Source organism: Silurus meridionalis, chromosome 21, assembly GCF_014805685.1.
Source record: "Silurus meridionalis isolate SWU-2019-XX chromosome 21, ASM1480568v1, whole genome shotgun sequence".
NCBI lineage: Eukaryota > Metazoa > Chordata > Actinopteri > Siluriformes > Siluridae > Silurus > Silurus meridionalis.
Window position 1 is genome coordinate 14,057,859 of NC_060904.1, and position 18,596 is coordinate 14,076,454.

General features: G+C 38.3%; 1 protein-coding gene across 7 annotated transcripts in view; it reads left to right on the plus strand.

Annotated features, from left to right (window-relative positions):
- Nucleotides 1-18,596, plus strand: part of oxr1a (oxidation resistance 1a) — a 176,390-nt gene that overhangs the window by 79,471 nt on the left and 78,323 nt on the right. For all 7 annotated transcript variants that reach the window (XM_046834018.1, XM_046834017.1, XM_046834015.1 and 4 more), the window contains exon 3: nt 2,648-2,838. In XM_046834018.1, coding sequence (XP_046689974.1) covers nt 2,648-2,838 — 191 coding nt within the window. The remainder of the gene's footprint in view (nt 1-2,647; nt 2,839-18,596) is intronic.

The window sequence follows — 18,596 nt, forward strand, 5'->3', positions numbered from 1 at the left end:
AAGGCTGCTGTAGCTTGACAGAACAACTTTGGTCAACCAAGTTATGCCCAAAAGAACCACACTGGGCATTAAAAGGAAACTTATCAGGGGTTAGATCCAAAAACATTAGTCATCTAGTAAATCTTGTTAAATCACTTGACTTATTGAATTTTGAATACAGATGGTCTCCGAATTCTGATTTTTTGATGGCATTCCGAATTTTTTTTTTTTAATATTTCATTTTCCCGCGTTGTAGTCAGTGATCCAGTTTAGTTGTCTCTGTGTTAAAGCGCAATATTTGTTTGTGTGTGTGTTTTTGGTGACAGTGAAACAGAACGTGTCCGGCTCCCCCCTCCACTCATGAAGTGATGTTCGTCCATGCACTTGTTGAAAATATACAGTAAAGTTTATACATTACGGTGCTGTAAATGGCTTTGTTTTGCTAAATTATGTACTGTCATTTGTTGAATTTTTTAAAAATTACAGAATACTACCCCATACTAATGACTCCTGGATAAGCTAGGCCATGTCTCGACTTTTCAATATACCAAGGAGTCATCAGAAAGCATCTCCATCGTAAGTCGGGGACTACTTTTATTGTAGGACCAAAGCTGCATCACTTTTAGTACTATTTTGAAATAAGCATGATGAATTTTAGTCCTGATCTCAGTAATAATAAAAAAAAAACGTAATTGAAAATTAATGAGCAGCTACAAATCCTCATAAGAATTATTTTTTTCATCTTTAAAGAGCAATGAGTTTTAATATAGCTGATAACATGTACAGTATATAGTCTACCTGCATTTAACTCAAGGTCTGAGAACATAAATTACTGCTTCCTGAAAAACCTTGAAATATTAAAACAGTAATTAATAATTAATCATTATTTTATACTGCAAATATAATCCTAATATACTGTATAAACAGCATTATGTGAACAGGGACTAAACATACAGATGTGCTTTCAGGAATGTAAATACAGTACATTTTTTATGAGACAAGTGGTGTAAAAGATCACAGATTGGATAAAATAAAAATCGAAAATGACCAAAATGTACACAATACTAAATACTAAATTTTAATTTTGTATGTGTGCAATATAAAATATTAATAATAATATTATTATTATTAATATAAAAGGAGAAGGCCTAATTATAATAATGAATAATGTTAATTATATTAGTAATAATATTATTACAGTAGTCATTAATAATAATATGACAGTAACATTATAAATAAAAATTATTTTATACATTATTATTATTTTTATTCGAATTATTTGTTTTATAACAGATTATTCCCAGACTGTGCTGTGTATAAGAAGATCCGAGTTTACGCACACACCTGCCCGTTTTTATCTATGCGTTTGTAATTGCTGTCCTAAAAAGCTCACATGACGCTGTAATAAACTTGATCTTTGTGTACCCTGCCTGCTCCGCTATCTCCTCCGTTGCTAACGGTTTCCTTTTGCAAATGGTATGTATCTGATGCGGTGTCACTCAGTGCAGCCAGTGACCCGCTTACACGTGGACCTCGACATTCTCCTCACCACTCCAGCACGGATTCTGGCTCCTCTGTTGATTTACAGAGCGTAGAGACGGATGCATTAGGCGATATCTTTCGGAGTGAGCGCACACCCGTCTGTCCGTCCTCATAAACAACGATGAAACAGACCGTCCTCGTCCATGCAAATGATAGTGCTGTCTGGTGCAGAATGTCACCTACCGCCGTTCTTTGTCGCCGGATTAAACCGAGGCCGTGATAAGGTTAATGATTGAATGGAAGGGGAGGAGGGCAGCAGAATAAACACGCCGTAACAGAAACACAGGTATAACTCAGAAATAGTCAGGCTTTGAGAATAGAAGGTCTTACTTTAAAACTTTTGTGTTCTGTGTATTGTTTAGAAAAGGATGCTACATAGCAAAAGCTGTCTCCTTTGTCTTTTTAAACTGTTCAGCTGCAAAAATGACCTTATCCTTGTTTCCCAGCACTCAGTAAGGAGCAATCAGTGGTACACAATCCATGTACTTCATTAAAAGTAGAGATACAGTTGGTAAAAGTAAAAGAGTAAAAGTACTTTATGTTCCTATTATAATTTTTTGTCACAAGACCCTTTGCTAAATCAACTCAATCTATGTAAAAAGACTTACTCTTAAAACACCAATCTATTAATAGAATGATATTAATGAGACAAACACTGATTGATATTTATTAAAATGACTATAAGACCAAAACCTTCTTTTCAACTAATTCAAAATCAACTACTTTATCGTTCAAATAAGGCCACAGGTGTTATAGTTATAGTCAGGGTTTCTTCAATCATTTATTTCCCACACAATGTTTTGCTTGCTGTTGAACTGTATGTTTGTGCTAAGTAGATACCACCAAGCGGCCCTCAAAACAAGTTCAAAACAGAGCGGTGGCTTGCTGGGTTCTTGACTAGTTTTTATTCACTCATAAATAGAAAGGAATTGTTTTTTTGGCGGAATGTAGTTGAGCAAAAACCAAACCCGTGGCCGGTGATATGGAGTTAAATTTGGTTTTGCGGTTTTAATGACCTCCAAGGAAAGCTTTCACCATGACATGAATAAATCGAAACCTTATGCTTGGTGCTTTGTATTTTGCGAGCTTATAAATCCACGTCTCTGCTTTTTTTTTCTTCAAACAGACTAAAGAAGAAGTCCCAGTCAGTGGACGTGGCCTCTCAAGGCTTCTCCAGTTTCATCCCGAGTCTGTCCATAAACAGGTCCTCATCACCGGTTGCCAAAACGACCACAATCGAGGTGCAAGAAAACAACACAACAAATTCCCAGAGGCGGGTTCCACGATGCAGCGAGCTGAAGAGAGGCTACACCATTGGTAAGCATGCTCACATCTTTCCATTGCGTGGGCCGCATGTGCGAGTGTGTGTGTTTGTCACGAGGTCTCCCGGGGGCTGGTGTGTACGTGTGTGTGCGTCTATCCAGGTGACTGGTTGTGACGCTTGAATAGTCTAAAATTAAGTGACTCTAATGCATTTCCTCTCCTGCCTACCTCTGCTTCAGTGCTTTGATTCGGGATCATTTTAGCACTTCATGAACCTTTTCATAAGATGCAAAATATCCTCTTCAAGCGGTTTAAAAGTTAACAGTGAATGCCAACGAATGCAATCATTTAGCATGTTCTGTATTTATAGTTTGTTAGTAGTTTTTGAGTTTTTACAGGAAGATGCCCAGTGTGGCCAAAAGTATGTGGAAACCCGAATCTAAAATAAACGATATGGACAAACAATGTGACACCAGATTTTGGATGTCTTTGGTAGCAGTAAATCCTCCCTTCATTTGAACTGGGAGACACAGACCTGTTCCAGCATGAAAATTCCCTAAAACCAGCCACATGAAGATATGATTTATATCGGTTGCAGTGGAAGATCTTGACGCTTGAACACCTTTGGGCCTGTTCAAGATATCCTCACCCTATATGAGTAACCTAACGTTACTAACACCGTTAGCTGAATGAGCACAAAATTCCACAAGCACACCCCAAAATCTAGTGGAACATCTTCCCAGAAGAGTGGAGGATATTATAACAGCGAATGGGGACTAAATGTGGATGTTAAGAATGCAAATATGAATCTTATGATCAGTTGCCCACAAAAGTTTGTCTAGTATTTACAGTGTGTAGATATAGACAATAGCAATAAGCCACAATTGTGCGAATATTCTTTCAAGTTTTGCAGCTTAGATGCGGTACGATACGTTGTGATGCTGCCAGGATGTGCGTATATTCCGCCTTCCGTATTGTTTGTGTGTGTTTCTGTTGTTTTGAAACTGGCGCACGTCCACGCACCCGCTGCCACATACGTATACTGTAAAGGTTATACATACATTATTACTGTACTGTGAATTGCTCTGTTTTGCCTATTTATATACTGAAATTAGTTCAGTTATTAACACATTACAGCATACCAACCCCAGCCAGTCTTAGTGCCGGTCCTAAGCCCTGATAAATGGGGAGGGTTGCGTTAGGAAGGGCATCCAGCATAAAAACATGTGCCAAATCAAACATACGGATGGTCCGCTGTGGCGACCCCTAACGGGAGAAGCCGAAAAAAAGAAAGAAAGATTAACAAATTACAGCATACTACCCTATAGCGAGCGCCATTCTTCATGACTGCTGGTTTAGGCCATGTCTCGACGATATTTTCATGTTACGATAGTGCTATCTGAACGCATCTCCATCGGAATTCGGGGACGACCTGCTACATCCTATTTAAAACCATCTGAATTAATGACTTGTTCTCCCTTTATTGCAATTATTCCCCCTTGATTATAACAGTCTCCAATGTTCTGAGATGGTTTTCCACTCGATTTTGGAATGTAGCTGTGTGGATCTGCCAATAAATTAGAAAACAAAAACATTTCCATAGTACTTCGGTGCGACTCTATATTAATGTTGTCATTATAAGCTGACAGTACTGTCACACATACTGTACATAGTAAAGAAAACATTTAAATGGCTGTTGATTCATTTCTATATTTATTTAAGCAAGTTTGACTGTAAGGCTTTACTCAAAGTAGTGAGGCTACTGTTCTCATTCTCTCAACATCATCCTACATTAAGACTTGAGTCCACAATCATTTGCTTGCACTTTTCTAAATTGCTGTGGATAAATGCACCTACAGCTACAACATTTGTATATATTTTTTAAATAATTATTCTCAAATGAGCAGTTGAGGGTTAAGGGTCTCGCTCAAGGGCCAGCTGAGGTAGCTTGCCGGGAATTTGAACTCGTGCCCTTCTGAGCAGAGGTTTGACACACTAACCACTGAGGTACCATTTCCCACAAGAACAGCTGTAGGTTTTACAAGTGCTGCCCAAACAGGAAAGAGAACAAATTCCTAATTTCTATGTGTAAAAGAAAGGTTCCCTAGTGGTCTAGTGGTTAGGATGCGCTGCTCTCACTGCTCCGTTCAGGAAACCAACCCCAGCCATTAGGGTTGCACAAGCCAGTGCACTCTTAGTGCCGGTCTCAAGCCCAGATAAATGGGGAGGGTTGTGTTAGGAAGGGCATCCAGCGTAAAAACATGTGCCAAATCAAACATGCAGATCATGAATACGGATGATCTGCTGTGGCGACCCCTAATGGGAGAAGCAGAAAGAAAGTTTTATGAGTAAAAGAAAGGGGGTTTGGATGCAAATGCAGGTTTCTTGGCAAATCTGACAAATCCAAACGTAATGACGTAGTCAATGTCAAAGGAACGGAAAGTTCAGGTGTTCAACAAACTCAAAACGTGGCAAAGCAAACTCAATAACTCAAGGTCAAAACTATAATAGCATACACACAAAAATAAATGTTTGGTATTGTCACTTGACACTTAATACAAGAATGTATTGCAATGAGCAGAGGTATATGTAGTGAACTTGGGATTTGTGTGTGTATGATTAGGAAAATGAGGTATGGGAACGAGGTAATAAGTCATGTAATGAAGGTCCAAAAAAGAAACCGAAAGGAACACAAGCAAACAGAATTTAACTAAACTTTGTTAATCAGATATTTAGTTCCCCAGATTTTATACATGGATTTCGTACATTGTTCTTTAAAATGTAACATTTGTCAATTTTTTTTTTAGTTTTAATGCATGATTGCATCATTCATTTTACCAAAGTGAAACACCAGGGCTTGAAACTCAGCCCAGATTCATGTATATTAGCAAAATAACATCTTGTCTATTCCGCTCACGTACGTTTGTAGACTCGTGTGTCTGGCCTGTCTCACCTTTCTGAGTCAGTCGCAGCCCCATGGGTTCACTGCATGCTGGAGGAGGACTGCTGGGGATTCTGCACTGATGTAGTGCTGATGATTAGTGATTCATCATGCTTTGCCCTGTCATTGACAGGAGAATAGAGAATGACTAGTGCAGAAAAATCAAAACACTTAAAGGAATGGAATGTTTAGGAAGAACAGGAGGAAGAACATTTTGATTTTTCCATGATTTTATTTGACATAATAATGATAAGAATAAAGATTTTAAAAACTTTTAATAGATGGTCACTCACACTGTCCATTATTTAGTCATTTCCTCTGTATCTCTTCATAGCTTAACTTTGTTTATACACTATATGAACAAAAGTATTGGGACACCTGAATTTTCCAGCCATTTGTGGGTATTCCACAAACTGTTACCACAATTTTGAAAGCAAACAATTGTATAGGATGCTTTTGGCTTGGAGTGGAAGATCTCTTGCTATAGAGCTCTGATCTCAAATCTTTCGAACATCTTTGGGATGAATGTGACCACTGACTGCACCCCAGACCTCCTCACCTACATCACCTACATCAGTACCTGAGTTTACTAACACCCTTATGTCTGAATGAGCACAAATCACCTCAAGCACACTCCAAAATCTAGTGGAGCTTCTGAACCTTCCAAGGAGAGTGGACGTTATCTTAACAGCAAATAGAAACTAAATGTGGAACGGGATGTTTAAAAAGTGCATACAAATCATACGGTCAGGTGTCCACAAACTTTTGTCCATACAATTTATAAAAGTATTGGAATGAGGTGGTAATCAAAAGAGTGTCTGATGATTCCCCTGTAAAACACATGCTGCTTTGACACAGGTGTCCTACCTCACATACTTTTTCAAAAAATCAAATTTTCTGTGTAGTTATGTGATATATCCTGAGATCCCAGGGATCCTGTCCACTTCTGCTCTGCATGTTCCATCCTGACACTCAGTTTCTGTCTTATCTCATCAGTTGAAAAACACTTGCTGTGGCTGAGGATGTTTTTACATGAACAGCCTAAAGATACATGAAACTACTGTGGCTGGTTCCATTCAAAAACCTTAAAGATGGATTTAGACTGTTCACATGAACAGCTCTGCTTAAATGTTTTAGTCTTTTGCACTCAAAGTTTCATTGGTGAACAGATGATAATGATGAAACTATAATCAATAGATATGTCATGCCAGTGGTGAACAGTTGTCAAGGATTCACCAGCCACACCTTCACCTATCACTCCAAGCAGCTCTCCTACCTACTAATCATCTACACCTGGCACTCATCAGCCTCCACGCTACATAACCTCCGTCCCCCCACCAGCTTATTGTCCGTTCTACAGTTTAGGCTGAGGAACATAGTCGGACTACCCAAGCTACGTACGTTAGTGGTTTGGATTATCTTTGTTTGCGGGACTCTGTTTAGTTCATCAGTTCAGCAGCAAGCGGAACATTTTGAGAGGAAGAAATGATGGAGGAAACTCCTGATTCAAAACTCACCACAACACCTGTCGCCTTATTTGAACTATTTTTATTTGTTTAGTAGTTGAAAAGAAGGTTTTGGGCTCATAATAATTTTAATAGAAATCAATCAGTGTTTGACTCATTAATATCATTCTATTAATTAATTAGTGTGCTCAGAGTCACATTAGAGTCTTTTCACATAAACTGAGTTGATTAGGCAAACAAGTCTTGTGACAAATGATAATCGGAACATTATAGCCATAATAAACCATTGTACATTGGATACTTAAGTACTTTTGTACTTTTACTCAAGTGAAAGTTTAAAGGGAGCACTTTTACTTTAACTGGAGTGATATTTTAACGAGTGTATCTCTACTTCAACTCAAATACATGGTTTGCGGATGGGTTCCCTTTTGAGTCTGGTTCTCTGTTCTTCCTCATATAATCTCAGATAGTGTTTTTGCCACCATTGCTTCTGTTCTACACATTAGGGATATTCCTAATCTATTAATGACTGTAAAGATGCTTTATAGCAATGTCCATTGTTAAAAGTGCTTTACAAATAATTGTTATTTTACAAATATTGTTTTAAAAAGCAACCATTTTAAGCAACCATTTTAAGGTCAACTCATGTAGTAAGGGCAGACTATTATCTTAACACACATCACACAATACACTTTCTTGTTTAAATTGATGTCGCATCCCAATTTCTTTATAAATGTGACTTAACCGTAGAGCAGCACTGAAGTATAAAGATGATTTTAAAACCTGAATACCAATTGCATACCATTTTTTTAGTAAAACAGCCTAAAGTGTGCGAGATCGGTGAGATATTTCAAGTGGTCCGACCTGCTTATCTTCCACTTTTCAGCTTTAACTTTTTATTCACAAGTAAATTGCCTAGCGGCTGTACAGGATGTAGCTGGACATAATAAAGGGCGTACGTGAGAGAAAACTAACAGAGAGGGCGCTGTAACAGAGTGAACATGTGGTTGCAACTATGATTTGCATGGCTTCATTGGCCCCTTGTTAACTCCTCCCTTTTACCTTCATCCAGTGGTGTTATATTCGTGGCGAAATGAAACATAATGATTGCACTCATAACTGTGATTTTTTTTGGCGTTTGTACCAAAATCTGGTTCCAAGTCGAACTTGTGTTGCTCTCTTTCCAAGCCTCCTGTTTTTGAAAGATTGCACGCCAGCACTGCCAATCGTGCCGTGTTTTGGCCTGGTAGCTCTCTTGGTCTAATCAGAGGAGAGTGCTAATGCAGGCGGCGGCATGCCCCCGCCTGGCATTGTGACAGCGGCGCCATTAAAACCGCATAACTGATCCATCAGCTGCATTTTAACAAGCGGCCCTGATGCGCGCTGTCAAATTAGACCGGCACTCAGAAAAAGGCGGTGCCATCGATTTTAACGCAGTTGAATGAAATGCTTCCATTTGTTTTTTAATAAAGATGTCGTTCGGATGCAGTTTTGAATCTATAAGTGACATACAGGGATTGTTTTTACATTAGAGGTACATTTATGCCTGGACCCTTTGACACTAGTTCTAGTGTTTTAGGACCATATTGGTGTTAAACGCATATCCTTAAATTGTACATATACAATGATCAGGTATTACTTTATGGCCATGATCAGGCATAACATAATGACCACCTGCCTAATATTGTGTTGGTCCCCCTTTTGGTGCCAAAACTGTCCTGACCTTTCGAGCATCAACAGCATTAACCTCTTCAGCAATTTGAGCTACAGCAGCTCAACTGTTGGATCGGATCACACGGGCCAGCCTTCGCTTCCCATATGCATCAGTAAACCTTGGACACCAATAAACCTGGCGCTGGTTCACCACTGTTCCTTCCTTGCAGCTCTTTTGATATATATACTGACCACTGCAGAATGGGAACAGCCCACAAGTGCTGCAGTTTTGGAGATGCTCTGACCCAGTCGTTTAGCATCACAATTTAGCCCTTGTCAAACTCGCTCAAATCCTTACGCTTGCCCATTTTTTCTGCTTACACGTCAATTTTGAGGACAAAATGTTCACTTGCTGCCTAATAAATATATCCACCCACTAACAGGTGCCATAATGAAAAGATCACTTCACTAGTCATAATGTTATACCTAATCTGTGTACATCTGTAAAATTTAGTTGATAGAAACAAAAAAGATAATGATTCTTTGAATAAATGGTAAAAAAAAAAAGATATTGTAAGCCATAGCATTCAGGCTTTTTTTCCTCCCTCTTTTCTTTGACAGACACACTAAGCAGGAGCTTATGTAACAGTGTATCATATATTAAGTGCGGCAGTGCAGTCACAGAGTGGAAGGTGTGAAGGCGAGAAAAGCTCTAGGTGCTTTGTGATATCTGGAGAACACCAAACTGCTGTACTTGGAAAAGCCCCTATTGTAAGTGTTTGAGTGACATGAAGACAGAACGCGAAAAAAGCAGTATTCATGCGCTTATTTGATGAATCACCGTAGAAGGTGTTGACATTAGTAGAGTTCTGTCAGTCCATCATTACATTAGCAAAGGTGACAAATGCATATTGAACAGGATATTAGCCACACGGAAGAATGTTCTAGTGCACCTGCTCATTCATTTGTTGATCTAATTAACCAGTCATGTGGCAGCAGCTATGCAATGCATTAACCCATGCGGATGCAGGTCAAGGGCTTTTTAGTTAATGTTTATTTGAAACATCAGAATGGGAAAGGAGGTGTGATCTTAGTGACTTTGTTTGTGACATGGTTGTCGGCACCAGACAGGGTGGTTTGGATGTTTCAGAAACTTGCTGATCTCCAGGTGTTCTCATGTACAGCAGTCTCTAGAGATTACACAGAATTATGACAGAGGAGTCAGGAGAACTGCCAGACTGGTTCAGGCTGGCAAAAAGCATGTCAGGATAATCTGAGGCAACAACAGTTGAAAACCACATCAAGACATTTCATGTCTTTCAACTAAGAACAGGAGGCTACCGGGGCACAGGCTTACCTGGACAGCTGAAGATAGGAAAATTGTCCAAATATTTGATATTGCTAGCCTCGGATATTTGTTCTTGACTCACGGAAAAATGGTGTAATCTTTTGTCATTGCAGAGCATTAAGGTTTGCCTTGTTGTGCTTTCTGAGATGCTATTCTGCTCACCAATTTTGTAAATAGTGGTTTGGACCTTCTTTCACTCTCAGCCCTGAGCCCTGAAGCTCAAACTGAGCCAAAGGACAGAGCTGTAGAATGCGATTTGTGTTCTGGATATTTAGGAAAAAATGGCTGCATATGATGGGCAAAATGTTTGAAAGTTCAAATTTAGATATAAATATATATTATAGTATTCACAAAATACATTAAATCGCATGTACATAAGTATTCACAGCCTTTGCTCAATACTTTGTTGAAGCAACTTTGGCACCAATTACATCCTCAAATCCTTTTGAGAATGATGCTACAAGCTTGTCACACCTATTTTTGTGCAGTTTCTCCCATTCTTCTTTGCAGAACCTCTCAAGATCCAGCAAGTCAGATGGTGTCTCCTGTAAGTTGTAAGGTAGGGCCTCAATGGATCGGATTTGCTTGTCCAACACACTCCACAGATGCTCGATTGGATTGAGATCTGGGGAATTTAGAGGCCAGGTCAACACCTTAAACTCATTGTTGTGCTGGTAGGGTACATTATAATGCTGAAAGGAAAATGGCTTAGGTAGGTGGTACGTCAAAGTAACATCCACATGGATGGCTGGACCCAAGGTTTCCCAGCAGAACATTGCCCAAAGCATTACACTGCCTCTGCCGGCTTGCCTTCTTCCCATAGTGCATCCTGGTGCCAAGTGTTTTACAGGTAAATGACACACGCCATCCACGTGAAAATGTGACTCATCATACTAGGCAAAATTTGTGAATATACTGTAAATATACTTTGATTTCAGTTTGTCAGGTGGACTAAAAAAACATAACGGTGCACTATGAGAACAAATTTAGAAACAAATTGAGGACCTCATCGAACACAATAAAATGTTCTGTTTTATAGGATGGAGAATCAAAATGTACATTACCTTAAATGTGTATAACAGACAGCCTAGCTGCTCGAAAGAATTATTCAGGCATTTATTGTAGCACCACAGGGGACATGTATGGATCAGGCTACTTCACAGTATGCAGTCTGTAGTCCTTCAGTTCTAAATTTCACAGAAATTCTAGACCCATATCAATGCTATTGGTGTTATAGATCTGGATACGGAGGCCTGCGGTCGGTCTGCAGTGCAGCTCGGCTGACTCATCTTAGTGTTCCTCGTTTAACCCTTTGAGTATTTTGGGATTAGGATGAATTTTTTTTAGCTCTTCTCATAACAACTTTGTCTCGGTGACAGAAAGGTTGTCAGTAGCCGGTGCAATAACCGCCCACGAGTCGCACCGAGAGACGATTCAGTGTGGGTGGCGCTAATGTGATGTGCAATTATTCATTAAGCAAATACACCTACATACATTTTCACAAGGAGACGGTGAAAAAAGAGTTTGGCAAACCTGCTTGGGAATGTCTTTATATATATATATATATATATATATATATATATATATATTTTTTTTTTTATTATTGTCACACAGTAATCTCAAAGTTTAGACTGATTAGTGCTGAGTAGCATACTGAAGAGCAATCATTTCTTATAAATTAATGTCTATTTTACACAAAACAAGCAAAAATGCTTTTTTTCAGGCATTTATCAGTGTCTCATTTATATACAAAATGTACAAAATCTCTGCATGTCATTCTCTTCAGTTTCAAGAGATGTAGTCATGTCATTATAAGCATACAGTATCAGTGTGGACAATGGAAATTTCACTTCTGTGTTTGATTGGACAAAGTTTGGATTTTGACCAGAACATGGGGTTGTGGTCTCAAGATTCGTTACAACTTGTACTATTGCTATTTCTATATGGTGCGTTTAATTGAAACGTGTAACTTGGACTAGTGAAAACACAGTACACTAGGCCATGTCTCAACTTACGATATTTTCAAGTTACGATGGGGTCACTGGAACGCATCTCCATCGTAAGTCGGGGACGACCTGTATATTAACATTTCGTTGAGATCAATCAAAATACAGACATACATACTTCTTTGTTTAAATCTAAACACTGACTGTACAGTTTACTGTTTTGAAGAGGGACTTATAATAGCCAGCTTGCTAGATTTCTGCAAACAAAAGGCATATATGCTTTTTCTCCACTTTGTACCTAAATTGCGCGGAGGTTCTGATTTGAGGGGTTGCACAGGATCTGATTATAAAATTTATATTTCACGATTGATATTGCAAAGTCAGAACATCTACATTAGACAAATTTTGGATTTTGACCAGCTCATGTGGTTGTGACTGTAACATGAAGTAGGAAAAAATTTTTATGGCATTTTCTCAACCCCAAGTTCAGCAAGTGACAACATGCCCAAACCATAAACAGTACATATATTAACATTTAGTTTAGATCAATCAGAATACAGACATACTCACTTGGAAAAATCTAGTCTACCCTGTTGCTTCTTCTCAGCAACATTTCATTATGTGTCCAAGGACTGAGTAAATATAATGAGTGAAATAAATGTGGATGTTCACACCCCGTCTGAAGTGATTGCCTTGTGGGGAAGATACTCTTTAAAACTGCAGCAGTGACTCATTCACAAAAATATTGGCAAATAAACATGAAGTGGGATATTCTTTCTAAATATCACCCTGCTGGCAATTGTTTGAGGTCAGTCTGGAGGCTCAGCAGCATTTGATTACAAGATGAAATACAAGAAGGACGCATTCTTTTTGTACACTGAAATACATCAATTCGGTAAAACACAGTTTAAGCAGTGTCATATATTCAAATTCAAATCAACAAAGAAATAAATTGTTTTGTTGCAGCCATTTTTTTACAACGTTCACCTACGTTGCCATCTCATTCCCCCAGATATCACTACCATCTTACTTATTCTCAGGAATTAAGTGCAGTGGCTGTTAGTGGTGAGACAGAAAACTGTCAATACCATGATAAAGCAGGTAAGATGTGTTTGTGTGTGTGTGTGTGTGTGTGTGTGTGTGTGTGTGTGTGTGTGTGTGTGTGTGTGTGTGTGTGTGTGTGTGAAAAAGTTTTTCTGTGTAGAGAAAGTAGACTGATGCACAAAGACACTGTGTTCAGGTTGACAACATATTTGAAACCTGGATGGAATCTCCTCTGGCAGAGAACACAGAAATAAACACCAAGAAACTGTTGGAAAATGTGGAGTGCTGTGAACCTGCTAGGGATGTTTTTGTATGGTGTACTGGACTGGGGCAGCTAGAAATCTTTATAACCTATATACATTAGATTTTTTTAAATGTTTGTGCTGCTGTAATATTTGAATTTATTAAAGGAATCTATCTATCTATCTATCTATCTATCTATCTATCTATCTATCTATCTATCTATCTATCTATCTATCTATCTATCTATCTATCTATCTATCTGTCTATCAGTCTATCAGTCTGTCTGTCTGTCTGTCTGTCTGTCTGTCTGTCTGACTGCTATAGAAATAAACATGCCTTGACTTGACTGTCTGTCTGTCTGTCTGTCTTTCAGGCCTAAATTACAATATATTTCCAAAGGTACGAATACACGTAACTATAACAAACAGATGTTCTTGCTAACAGTGGAGGACAAAATACACAACCATGTACTTGATTTAAAGTAGAGATTCACTAGGTAGAATTTTACCCCAGTAAAAGTGAAAATGCTCCCTTTAAACTTTCGTTTGAGTAAAAGTAAAAAAGTATTTAAGTATCCAATGTACTATGATATCTATAATGTCATAATATGGCTATAATGACCGATTATCATTTTTGTCACAAGACTAAGCTTACTATTAATAGAATGATATTACTGAGTCAAACAACGATTGATATTTATTCAAATGTCCATGAATAGCCCAAAAACTACTTTTCAACTACTTACAAAAAAAATTGCGTAACTAAGCCCACGGATGTTGTGGCAAGTTAGAGTCAGGAGTTTCTTTTATCATTTATTCCTCTCAAAAAAGGTTCTGCCTGCTGTTGAACTGAACTGTATGTTCGTGATAAGTAGATACTACCAATCAAAACTAGTTTAAATTTAAACTTTAATTCTGAAAGGAGATGATTAATTGATGCGAGATGCTCATTTAAGGGTAACAACGCCATGTCACAGTTCAGATCGAGAGAAACATATCTGGATATAGAGAATAGCAGGGTAAGGTTTCCCCAGTGTGGGAACAAATTTGCTGGCAGAAAGGCACCTCTGAAACTGCTTACTCCAAAACATAAGATTCCCGCAATCAATCGCTGCCTCACACGTGGTGCAGCCGAGAGGGTTTCTAATGCAATGTATAGAGTAGATGAGGTGTGGCTGTTTACAGTCAAGTTTTTCTTCATTTATGTACCACTGAAATCCTCAGATCCATGTAACCAGCAATATCTAATAATATTATCAAGCTTTTGACAGGACTTAGTATTGATTATCCAACAGCAAAGATGCTAACCCTGAATAAGGATAATCCTTCTGAATTAGGAATTACATTTTTGCAGCATTTGATTAAAGGTCATTATAATTCAGCTGAAGGTCACTCATCATTTCCTGCCAACTGCCTCCTCAAGCTGAGCTTAGCATCTGACATCCAGTCAATGCATCAACAGTAAACATGAAAGTACCTTTGAATAAATGATGCTGTATATACAAGCATTAGCTTTAGACAGTTTTATGTTTTGAGGAGGAAGTTATTAGAGGTCGGCAGAATGATCGGTTTCCCCATTCGATCGTCATCGATAGTTAATTGCTGAAACTATCAGCTATCAGAAAATATTTTTCCAGCTATCAGAAAATTTTTCCAGCTTCCAGTCTGCTGTCATTACGAGAGTAATAATGTATTTATTATATAAGTATAATTATTTCTTAATATATTCATATTAATTTCATTTAGCACATTTTCATGATCCTTTATTTTGTAGTAAAGTTCAGTTTCAGTATTTTACATGGAGTGTTTTTTTTCCCCCAGTATTCATTTTAAATGAATTAATCGTTTATCAGCAAGTACAATCCAACCTAGCTACCGGTATCGGTAAAAGCTACAATAGATCAATAATTATAAGTGATTTATAATAATTATAAATCACTTATCATAAAAAAGTAGCTTATTGCTAACAGGAGTCAAAGATGGTGGCATCCACTTGCAGCTCAAGCACACACGAGTTAAAATTAATAATTTTGAGCTCCAACTTTTAACATCCAACATAATTCAATTCATCGTTAGTCCTTTAACAAATTGTTTGATTAACTTAGTTGATATTTTTCAATATTGATCTGCTGTGCATATATTAGTTTTTCTCATTTTAATGATCATCAACTTTCAAATTAATTCTATAAGGTTAGTTTTAGTGTTAGTATACATTTGACCAATTGCTATTGTTTGGGCACTCTGCAGTTTTATTTTACATAATGAAGTCTGCTCTTTATTTTGCATTTCTATTTAAATAATTATGAAATTCTGCTTATAATGCTTATAGCAAGAAACAATCTTGGGTTTGTCTGTTGTTAGCTAATAAACATGACAAATTTCATGTTCAGCTCTGTTTACATTGACAGAAAACCAGGTCCCAGCGTCTTCAAAATATGTTGAAATAAGATGACGGGGCTAATACAGTGCAAGTGGGCGGGGCTTCCATGGGTGATAGTTCATTTTGGCGAGTTTTGTATGTTGAGTATAAGTAAAAATGCAATATTTGTGTACCGAAATGTTAGAATGAAGAGTTTGTATGCAAGGCGCTTGAAGGTGAAAGCAGTTTTTCACTAGTGTTGTGACAGTTCACAAGGATTTGTCTGACTTCCAGTCTATAAATTTGGTTCGTGCTGCTCCAGCTTTGTGTCCTGCACTGCCAGAGGAGATGCCACTAGGGGTTAAGCAAAGCAGGCAACCTGTGCAAGATGCTGTCTCTGTGCATCAATCTGCCCCCCTCTCCACAGAAAACCTTCCACACACATATTCAGCTTTGCCACTGTATTTGAGACTCCCTGTCTCATCGGTGAGACTCAGGCTAGAACAATCGGTGACACCACGGTGACATCTACGCATACTCGCACGTATTATATGTGCAAAGATACACATGCACACAAAAACAGAAATATCAGCTAGGATAAAGCTGTGTAAACCAGAAAAATGTTGTGTGTGTGGTATTTAAAATGTGGATTCTTTTATACGGTCTTATCCATTTATTTGGATTATATACCCTCAGTGACTGTTTACACCATCCCTGCAAGCCATCGCAACATTCCACTGTTGTTCGTGATCAAGTTTCAACTTAGTCTCCGTATTCAGTTCATAAACATATAAATAGAACAAGGAGACACGTGAAATTAATAATGTAAAGCGAGTGGTTCTGTATTTTTTTCTACAAGGCACTTAGTGAGTACAGAGTTATTTTCTTCTGACAGGCGTAATCATAATTAAATGAAACAGAGAGATCACAAGTAAATTAATTCCTGGTAGTGTTTGTAAATATGCAACTGGGATTACGCTTTGCGAAGATAATCTTCGTGTTATGGTTGGAAAATCTTATTTACATTTTGTTCAGGTTGTGATCAGACTAATCATTTTACTATTGGAGGGGTGGACAAATCGGTAGCCTGGGAATCTGAGAATCCTTTTTTCGAATGATAACGTTTTTTTTTTGTTTGTATGAATCTAAAAGAAATGATGAATTGCTTTGAAAAAGCATTAACGTCTTAAAGGTATTAAAGGTTTATTAAATGTCTTTGAAATAAATAAAGAATTATATACATTTGATAAAACTTTGATTGAATAAACAATAAACAAACCTGGGGAAAAAACTAATTTATTGATTGTAACTTATATGAGTTCCACAGCAGCGACTGAAGCTGGCTAAAGTGCTTGACTTCCATGTTTGATTAAATAGCTGAATAAAAAGTCACAAATATCACATAAGACATGTGTATGCACAAAATTATTTCTACATTTAACCGGGCAAAGCATTATGACCACCTGCCTAATATTGTGTTGTTCCCCTTTTTGCTGCTTAAACAGTCCTAATAGCATTCCGCAATGTGAGCTAAAGGAGCCCATCTGCTTTTGCTCCTCACATGCATCAGTGAGCTTCGGCCGCCCAGGATCTTCTCACCGGTTCACCACTGTTCCTTCCTTGGACCACTTTTGATAAATACTGAGCACATATGCGGAACATCTCACAAGAGCTATAGTTTTGGAGATGCTCTGATTCAGTCATCTAGACATCACAATTTGGCCCTCGTCAAACTCAAATCCTTACTGCTTCTAACACGTCAACTTTGAGTCAAAATTTTCACTTACTGCCTAATATTTTCCACAGTTGCCATGATGGAGAGCTAATAAGTGTTATGCACTTCACCAGTGTTATGCCTGCTAGGTTTTTTTTGATTAGCAATGAATATACTAGAGGCATGATGGATATGGAAAGAGCAAATGTTGTATTTACTTTCCTACTTTGTTACCTTTAGTTGTGTTGAAAAATTGTTGCATTTCCTGTGCAATGGCAGATACCCCAAATACTTCAACTTCTCTTAGGGATAAAAACAGGCGCAGGAAGTAATTGACTCAAAAAACCTATAACCGCTTAACTGTGTATTCGCTGAAGTCTAGTGTCAAGGGCAATTCGATAGGGTTGTACGACTCTGCAGTTACATTCAGCATTTTAACGCGTCCCAGTGCAGCTGAGATTCATGGTTTAGTCCATGGAGGAGAATGCAAACAGTTTACTTTCCTGACCGTGGCTCTGCATCCAGGCATAGATTTACAGCCCCCCACCTGCCTGCCATGGAGGAATATATAGCGTTGGATTTATTGTCTTGGATGTATAATTAATGCAGTTGGTTTTCTTTTTTTTTACCCTCCCCCCCTCCACACACTCACACAAATACAGTCTGTAGCCTCTTCCAATCTATACATTCCATTATAAATGCCAGTGCCACAGTAATCCCGGTGTTGCTCGTCTCAGCTGCAGCACGTGTGAGGCAGCGATTGATTGCGGGGATCTTAAGTGTTGGAGTAAGCAGTTTCAGAGGCGCCTTTCTGCCAGCGTATCGATTCATTCCCACACTGGGGAAACCTCGTCCAGCTATTCTCTATAACCAGAGATGGTGCTCTTCATTTGGACCGTGACATTACGGAAATAAAAGAGGTCTCACACATATCAAGACTAAAAACTTCTGCAAAAACTTCCAGGGTTTCATTTTCTCCCGACTTCAATTTGCTAAAAGCTTTCCGAGCCATTCAAGCCATTCGTTCATGCATATTCACAGCGAACAGGATCGAGCCAGCACACATGTTCCCCCCGAAGTTTGTGTGAAATTATTTATC